This window comes from Carcharodon carcharias, chromosome 16 (genome assembly GCF_017639515.1).
Source record: "Carcharodon carcharias isolate sCarCar2 chromosome 16, sCarCar2.pri, whole genome shotgun sequence".
Lineage (NCBI taxonomy): Eukaryota > Metazoa > Chordata > Chondrichthyes > Lamniformes > Lamnidae > Carcharodon > Carcharodon carcharias.
Window position 1 is genome coordinate 84,877,363 of NC_054482.1, and position 9,444 is coordinate 84,886,806.

Consider the following 9,444-nt stretch of genomic DNA (forward strand, 5'->3'; position numbering starts at 1 on the left):
TAATTAGCACCATCTGACATTCAGGGCCTGGCTTGTGGACAATGAGAATGAGCTGCTAACTTGTTACCTTTAGTACATTGGTGTTGCATTGCATGTGCTTCCATGTGTAGCCAGGGTGATGAAGGAAACTCTGTAAATGTATCTGCTTGCTAATGTCTGTTATTGTCTGCTAAAGTATGCTGTAAAATATTTTTAAAAGTTGAATAACATCAGCTATGCCATAGAATTTTTAATGAACATTCTAAGCATATTTTTCAATTGCCACGCTGCTAAATTATTTTGACATTCATCTCTGTGGAGTACCACGCAAGAGGACACTGAATGCAATCCTATTAGAAATTTAATCTCCCAGTGTGAAATATGATTTTCATGGCTTCAAAATGGAATCTGAATAAAATCAATACTAATATCTCCTTAGAGATTTTACACTTTTTTAAAAAAAAAAAGTGCTTTATCTAGACTAACATTATTAATGGCGCTGGCCTGGTGATAGACGAGTCTGTCTGTATCAGAGGTAATTAGAGAGTATCCTGAATAATATACATCAAATCTAATGAACCCTATATCACTGAATTTACCATCACTGAGGGTTAGGTAGGGTTGATTCCAGTTTGTTCTTTGCACAGATACAAACATTTTATTTCAGTTAAGAGGAAAAGCAACATCATACGGTCAGGAATGGGGATGTTCACTGATGAAAGCACAATGTTCATCGCCGTTTGTGACTCCTCAGATGTTGAAGTAGTCCATATCCAAACGGAGCAAGACCTGGACGATATCCAGGCTTGGGCTGAAAAGTGGCAAGTAACATGCATGCCAAACAACTGCCAGGCAATGACCATCTCCAACAAGAGAGAATCTAACCATCACCCCTTGACGTGCAATGGCATTACCATCACTGGATCCCCCACTATCAACATCCTAGGGGTTGCAATTGACCAGAAACTGAACTGAACTAGCCATATAAATACTGTGGCTACAAGAGCAGGTCATAGGCTAGGAATCCTGCGACAAGTAACTCACCTCCTGACTCCTCAAAGTCTGTCCACCATCTACAAGGCGCAAGTCAGGAATGTGATGGAATTCTCTCCACTGCCCTGGATAAGTGCAGTTCCAACAACATTCAAGAAGCTTGACACCATCCAGGACAAAGCAGCCCACTTTGATTGACACCCCATCCACAAACATTCACTCCCTCCACCACCTACACACAGTGGCAGTAGTCTGTACCATCTATAAGATGCACTGCAGGAACTCAGCAAGGCTCTTTCCAAACCCATAACCGCTACTAGACACATGAGAACACCACCACCTGGAAGTTACCCTCTAAGCCACTCACCATCCTGACTTGGAAATATATCACTGTTCCTTTATTGTTGCTGGGTAAAAATCCTGGAACTCCCTCCCAAACAGCACTGTGGGTGTAGCTGCACCACATGGGTTGCAGCAATTCAAGAAGGCAGCTCACCACCACCTTCTTGAGGGCAATTAGGGATGGGCAATAAATGCTGGCCTAGCCAGTGACGCCCAAATAAAAAAAAATGTGTTGACTATTCATTTTCTCAGCTCCCCCTTGTCACCATTCAACCTTTTTGCTCATTGTCCACAGGTGTCAAGAGACCAGATTGAATGGATTTTGTGTTTTATTTCCCTATAACCCATGCATATCTTGCGTTTTCCCCCCTTGGTTTTGTCATTTCTGCGGCCCTGCTGACTCCATTTAATTATTTTTTGGCAGATATTTTTCATTCTGAGGAAAAAGTACAATCAGATCACATTTCTTCATGTTTACCACCATGGCACAATGATTTTCAACTGGTGGGCTGGAGTAAAGTATGTACCAGGGGGCCAGTGTAAGTATTTACTCAAATCATGACCAATAGGACAGGTAGAGCTTTTGGAAAAGATTGCATGAAGTAATCGATCATTTACTTTTAAAATCAAATCCTACATGAAAATTTACTGTTAGTTAATTCAGATGATTAGCAGATAAACCACCCTAGTCCATTACATCATTCAGGTTGGGATGTATTTGTCCAGGCAGCCAATTTGGTGACAAAATAACTGGTGTTTTATAATTAACATATTCAGCTCTCCCAGTACAGCAGTTATTATTGGAGCAGGTTTCTTGATCACTGTGAATAATCTGAACAGAATATATGGAATCAGAGAACCTTGCAGCACAGAAGGGACCCATTTGGCCCTTTGTATCTGTGCCACCTCTTTGAAAGCGCTCGCCAATTTAGCCCCCAGCTTCCTCCCCATAACCTTGGAAATAAGTTGTCTTCAAATGTATGTCAAGTTGCCTTTTGAAAGTTCCTATGGAGCATGATCCACTATCCTTTCAGGTACTGTGTTCCCGATCTTGACAATTCTCTGTATAAAATGTTTTTTCCTCATTTCCCTTCTAGTTCTTTTGCCAATTATTTTAAATCTATGGCCTCTGGTTATTGAACTACTTGGAAGCAGAGGAAACAGTATCTCCCTATTTGCTCTATCAAAACCCCTCATAATTTTGAATACTGCTAACAGGCATCTCCTTGATCATCTTGTTCTAAGGAGAACAACCTCAGCTTTACTGATTTCATCAATTAATTGAATATCCTCATCCCTGGTAAACCTCCTCGGTAAACCTCCTCAGTAACCTCTCTAAGGCCTTGACGTCCTTTCTAAAGTCTGATGCCCAGAAATGTGCACAGTTTTTTCTAGGTGAGACCTAACCAGTGATTTGTAAAGGTTTAGCATCACTTGTTTTCGTACCTAGTAGCCCGCTTATGAAGCCAAGTAATTCGATATACTTTCTTACTGGCTTTCTGAATTTACACTGCTGCCTTCAAAGATATGTGAATACGCACTCCAGATCCCTCTGCTCTTGCAAAATAGTAGCATTTAGATTATGCTGCCTCTAAATGTTTTTTTCTCCAAACTTCACATTTATCCCTATTAAATTTCATCTGCCATGCGCCTGTCCTGGTGTGATACTACCCTGCTCACTATTTCCTACATTGTCAAGGTTTGTAGCATCCGCAAACTTTGAAATTGTACACCCTGTACCCAAGTCCAGATATATGAACAGATCAACAATGATCTTCATGCCAGCCTCTGATGATGCTTCATACTTCTGACCAGTCAGAAAAAAATCTGTTCACCATTACTCTCTGCCTCTCTCCCTTCGTCAATTACGTTATCCAGGTTACCACTGTCTCTTTAATAGCATGTGCAAGTCAATTATGTGCATGTCAGTTATATGCCTACTGTTAGAGAAATTGAAATTGAAAATCTAAAATATTTTAATTTTGCTTCATCCACCATACCATATGTTGTGGATGTGTTCTCGTGGATGTTTTGTGAGATTTTCTCTATGTCCAACTGCTGGGAGCTGCACGAGTAGTCTGTAATCACTGGCATTGATTTTGCTTTACTTTCCTGTAGTAAATACTGTGTGTTTGGTACTTTTTAAAAACTGCATGCAATTGGTAACTTGTTGCGAATGGTATGTTAGCATGCTGCTAACCTCAGCCATACAGAGGTTTTGGTGGCAGTACTGGTTACAGTTCAGAGACAAGTGAGTATTCACTGGCATTTTCTAGCACCCACTATCCATCCATTGAACTCTCCATTAGACCATCTGGTGTGAAGCTTGTTTCTCTATTTTCCTAAATTGTCTTCTAGCTTTTCACTTCCAATAGAATGACAGAAGCTTACAGTTGAGGAGAGACAATTTGGCCCATCTTCTCTGCTGGCTCTTTGCTAAAATTCAGCTGGCTGACAACATGACAAATGATCCTTTTAAACACATTGCAAATAAGGTTCCGTTATTGTCAAAATCTAACTCACATGGCTGCAAGTAAGTTTTCTTTCTCCTCTTCAGCTTTCTTCATTGGCTTGTTGAATTCCTTTGTTCATATTGTGATGTACCTGTACTATGGTATTGCTGCGATGGGACCACACATGCAGAAGTACTTGTGGTGGAAGCGTTATCTCACCATGCTTCAGCTGGTAGGTTTATTCTATTTTTGTAATTAGTGATTCACTGTGTTGTTTTTCATTTTAAAGTGTGCCAAAGAAAACCTTGGTTTTATCAAAAAAAATTAGATCTAATAATATCTGATTTTTTTTTTTCTTTCATGGGATGTGGGTACCTCTGGCAAGGCTAGCATTTGTTGCCCATCCCTAATTGCCCTTGAACTGAATGGCTAGCCAATATGAGAGGGCAGTTAAGAGTCAACCACATTGCTGTGAGCCTGGAATCACATGTATGCCAGACAGGGTAAGGACGGCAGATTTCCCTCCCTAAAAGGATATTGGTGAACCAGATGGGTTTTTACGACAATCACAAATGGTTTCATGGTCGTCATTACACCATTCCAGATTTTAATAATTGAATTTAAATTCCACCAACTGCCATGGTGGGATTTGAAACCATGTCCTCGGCTCATTGGCCTGAATTTCCGGATTACTAGTCCAGTGACCTTACCACTGAACCACCGACTCCTCCCAAATATTTTATGCATCTTGCTTTGTAGCACTGCATAAGAAGCTTCAAACTTGAAAAGACTTTCTATGTAAATTATCCTTAAGCTACTGTATTTAGACAACTCAATGAGTCTGTATTGCAATTGAGAGAATTTGCTGCAGGTCTGGCTTTAAGATTTTATCGCATCAGATGGAATTGGCATTAGGATCTCACTGCAGTGCTAATGTGCCATTGCCTTCTACTCTTCACAGACATTGTGTTGACAACTATGGCCCCCTTAACATAGGGTAGAACCTTACCTATGTCAGGTGGGCTGGGCAGGAGCGGGCGGGGGCAGGCGCAGAGCTGATTGGCTGCACGCCACCATTTTGCATGGGCGGGCCAATTAAGGCCCATCCACATAATGCGTGGCCGGTAGCGCTCAGCACTACCTGTGCAGGCGGGGGGAGGAGGGAGAATCAGGGCCTGTGCGCGAAAGAGCACAACAATCTCACTGAGGCAGCTCCGTGCCTCAGGGAGATTAAGTAGATAATAAAAGTTTTTAAATAATATAGTAAAAATTATTTAAACATGTCCCCTCATGAGCTGGGGCATGTTTGTGAAGTCAAGAACATTTATTTATTTATTTTATACAAGCTTCAGGAAACCTCATTCTCCCCCCCGCCCCCCGTGGATGAGGATTCCCGAAAAATGCGAAGGCTGCTTGGGCTCTTCGCCTGCACCAACATTAAGATTGGACAGGCTGCGTTGTTAACAACTTTAATTCCTTTTTTAATGGCCTTTATGGGCTGCTGACAGTTCGGCGGGCACGCAGCCACCTCCCGCCGAACAAAATAGCAAAATGGCGGCAGGACACACGCCTGACGTCATCGCATGTCATTTTACGCATCGGCATGTCAGGCCCGGCCCCCACACACCGGCGGCAATATTCTGCGCATAAGCTCAAAATGTGCAGTCCATGCTTGAGCGCTGAATAGAAGTATCCCTTTCTAATGCTGGATGCCAGTTCTGTGCAGAAACAACAACCTGTTATCAATGTTCCCTCTAAACTAGGCAGCCAAAAGCTCTTGCGCAGACTGCTTTAAGTTATCATGTGTACACAACCACTCCCAAAAAAATGTATAAGACCTGCACACATAAGTAAGCCATCTGTGCACTACAGGAAAAATTGCTGGGTATATTGCCTGAAATGTATCGAGGTTGGGAGTTGCACATGTATGATTGAAGTTATGCAAGACCACCTCCTACAACAGGCATTTTAAAAATATTGAGATAAATGAAAATTAGAAATGGCTAGAAATATAGGTTAGTATCTGAAAGGTGGGTTAATAATTTTGGTGAGCCCCTTAAGGGCTATTTTGGGGCATGGAAGGAGCCTTATAGGACTTAGTAATGAGTTTCATATGTTTGTATACTTACTTGTTCCATTTTATTTTTTAAATCTTAGCTCCAGTTTTTTGGAATTGCTGTGCACACTTCCTATAATCTCTTCACAGACTGTGATTTCCCAGATGGGTTTAATCTTTTCGTATTCATCTACATCATCACCATCATTATTTTGTTCAGCAACTTCTACTATAAAACCTATATACAGAAAAAGACAAAAAAAGCATGAACTCTGAAAAGACTATCGTTCAATCCTTGACCTACTTGGGAGTATCTGCATCAAAGTCCTCACATCAAACTTGTACATTTTATTTTGGGTGATGGGAAAGGGTTTTATATCTTAGGATACATTCTTTATAATGGCGGAAAACCCCCTTGGTTAAGTGCTGCTGTAGTCCATAAGTGTCATCAGTATTTGTGTGTGTACTTTGAAGTTCCATCTTGCAGCTCATAATAATCACCTGTGATTTATCACCATTAAGTATATATTTTTTTTATTTAAATCAAGTGTTTCAGCCAAGTTTAACAGTTCTGTAATATGCTGAGGTGTCTAGTTCCATGGAATCCATCTGCCTCTATTCTATTATGAATTTCACTTTAAGCTGCTGATGTTCCTCAATGCCAGGGACTTTTCTATAGAAGCTTGTGCATGAAAACTTGTGTTGCTATCCTTGCACAGCTGGCTGCACTGATGAGAAATGGTGGCAGTAGTGGTACCACATTTACCTTGCAATGGCACAGTTAAAGCTGGAGCAGTTGCGAGAGGTAGCACTGTAAGATAAATGTATTTCATTTGGCTACTACAGAATTGTTTGGACTTTTTACATATCCCTTGACAACAGTAGCAGCGAATTGCACTGCAGTAGTCATGAGTTGTTTTCTTACTTCATGTATTAAGACTTCATAATCTTTTGATTTGATTCCTGTAACTTTTTTTGAACCATGATGTGAAGTTATGACTCCTGCTGGTGCTCATAGGGCATTTGTTATTCCAGCTAAATTTCGCAGGGATGCCCATTTGCCATCCATCCAGTCCTCTGTGAGCATAGGTCACTCAAAATCTTTATTGTCCCTCCACAAATGCCTGTGTTATAAATGCGATTTGTAATTAGGTTCAGATTTTGGTGAACTGTTCCCTCATACAACTTGTTCATATTCAAAGGACTTTTATGCAGAGCTCTCTCCTAATATACCTTGGTGAAGCAAAATACAGCACAAATAGGTCAGTGATGCTGCCAGAAATGATTTTATTTTTTAGATTTGGGTTGAATTTTTTGAGCAGGTTGAAGGATGATCATAAGCCATACTGATAAACACTGTCACTGGAGACCTGTTTTGTTTTAAGATGCTCCTTGAATACCAAGCAAATGTGCCTCTTCAATGCATAGGAATGTTGCCAAAAGTTTGCCACAATCAGAAGTGGCCCCATTTTCCAATTCAACAAACATCTCGCATGAAAGAAAAGGCTGTATTGTAAAAGGTGGAAAATTGGTGTTTTAAGGAAATACAATATGGATTTTGTTCATTTATTGTACCTATTCATACAAGAAAACCTATAGAGAGTCAATAAGTAACGTGCCAACCTGTGTTCAATGGACCCTAGTGTAGTGAATTCCAATTTATGCAAGTATGAGCTTTTAGCACTTGTGCCCTGCACTCCTCCACCACCCCCCCCACCTCCCAAACACCCCAACTGTAAGGCTGAAGCACAATTACATGTTGCACTGTTTGCTGTTATAATACTTTTAAGGATATATTTTATTGCATAAGTTTTTTTTATCTTGCCTCTTTCCATTTGAGAAGAAATGACACTATGGGAGAGAATTACCAGATTGATCATAATTCCATCCTCAATTTATAACCTACACCTTGAAACTAACCAGACTGAATACTGAGAGATATACATAGACATTACACAAATGCATTGTTGCTGACTAGAATGAGGGGGTTTCTTAAATTCGGTTAACCTTTTTTTGTACCATATTATGAAGGATTATGTGAAAGTTCTATGACTCCTTAAAATTGCTGATTAAGAGTCAAGCCCTAAAAACTTAGTGAAGCTTCATTCCAATTGGACTCCTACTTCCAGCTAAAAATATAAATGTGGTAGCTTTCCTAGTGGTTCAATTTGATCCCCAGCCTCTAGTCTGCTAGTTGAGCTCAACTTGGGTGTTAATAGTGCTAGAGTTCACCCCGGTGCCCATGAGTTAGGCACGTCATCAAATCAAGAAATAGAAACTGTGCTAACAATGTTCTGCTCTCCTTATCTGGCAGTATCTCCCTCTCTGACAGCTTCACAATTATTGCTATGCCATCTGATTACTTGTTCAGGATTAAGTCTGGGATTGCCTATTATTTTTCTTCATTTTAATATTGCCAAGACCACTAAGCTTTGCTGGATGCTTGCTTAGACTTTGCAGTGCTCAAACTTGGCATAATGAATTACTCTAGGTCAAGCCCCATATCCTATCCCCCAGGCCTTGATCTTGCCTCACATTTCCTCCTCTTTCAGTCATGGCCTGCTATTCATTTTGCTATCTATCCCCACCTACTAAAGCCTCCTGAAATTATTTTGTTCATTTATGTCTTTAGTCACCTCACCAGTTCTTCTAGTTCATGCATCCCCTCTTGTGATATTTTGCTTTACTGATGTTGCTTTTAAAAATTGAAGTAATTGTGATTTGCAACAATGATCAACAGAGAGCCTTGTGTGAACATCAAGTGAAAACAGGACTAAGCCTGACTCTGCTTGCTCCCCTCCCCACTAGTTAAATAGTATGCCGTAACTTGAATTTGATGATCAAACTTGAGTCAAGGTGAAATTCAAGGCAACCAGTAGCTGTGGAACCAAATCCTAATGAACAGCCATTTTTCTCACAAAAAGAGGGGAGCGATGAAAATTGGTGGAAAGATTGTAGTCTAATGTTTTTTTTTCTCATTGGACTTCTGCTAACCTTTGCCTGAAGTCAATTACTAATGGCCCAAAAAAAGTTATTGATCTTCCCTACATAACATAGCAACATGTGGACTGATAAGACATGTGGAGTATTTAACAAATAAGAGGTAGTAAAAGAATTTAAATAAGAGAATTTAAAGCAGCCCAGTAATTTCAAGCTAAAATATAAAATACTGATATTGTTTGGGGGGGGTGGGGGGGGGGGCGGTGGGTGGAAGGAAAATCACTACCCTGTAGCTTACTTACAGTACATAATGACATTTACAATGGAAAGGACCTCCATAGCACCAGCTCTTGTTGATATGCAATTGATGCTAATCAAAGACTAAAGTTAAGCATAACCCTTTCAATATTTGTACCTGAGATGGTCATTTGTAACTTTCTTAATTGGCCCTAGTTTTTAGAAGATACTGTTAATGGAAATAAACTGAAAATCCACACAACATCCATCAACATGCCGCAGGTGATGAGTTCAGAAATACCAACTACTGCTACCAAGAAGCTGCTAATGATTTAATAGCTTGTAAACAGATTTGAATTGAAAATCTGGAGAGAACCGCAAGTTTCTCACAAAAAGCTCTTTAACCTGTCTTACAAATGCTGACCGATCTGAATTCAATTTGCA

At 40.2% G+C, this 9,444-nt stretch overlaps 1 protein-coding gene across 5 annotated transcripts in view; it reads left to right on the plus strand.

The window, feature by feature from the left end:
• LOC121289040 (elongation of very long chain fatty acids protein 4-like) overlaps positions 1 to 8,993 on the plus strand; it is a 52,979-nt gene extending 43,986 nt beyond the window's left edge. For all 5 annotated transcript variants that reach the window (XM_041207968.1, XM_041207969.1, XM_041207967.1 and 2 more), the window contains 3 exons: positions 1,739 to 1,853; positions 3,872 to 3,999; positions 5,925 to 8,993. In XM_041207968.1, coding sequence (XP_041063902.1) covers positions 1,739 to 1,853; positions 3,872 to 3,999; positions 5,925 to 6,092 — 411 coding nt within the window. In that variant the 3' untranslated portion in view covers positions 6,093 to 8,993. The remainder of the gene's footprint in view (positions 1 to 1,738; positions 1,854 to 3,871; positions 4,000 to 5,924) is intronic.
• Positions 8,994 to 9,444: the final 451 nt, after the last annotated feature.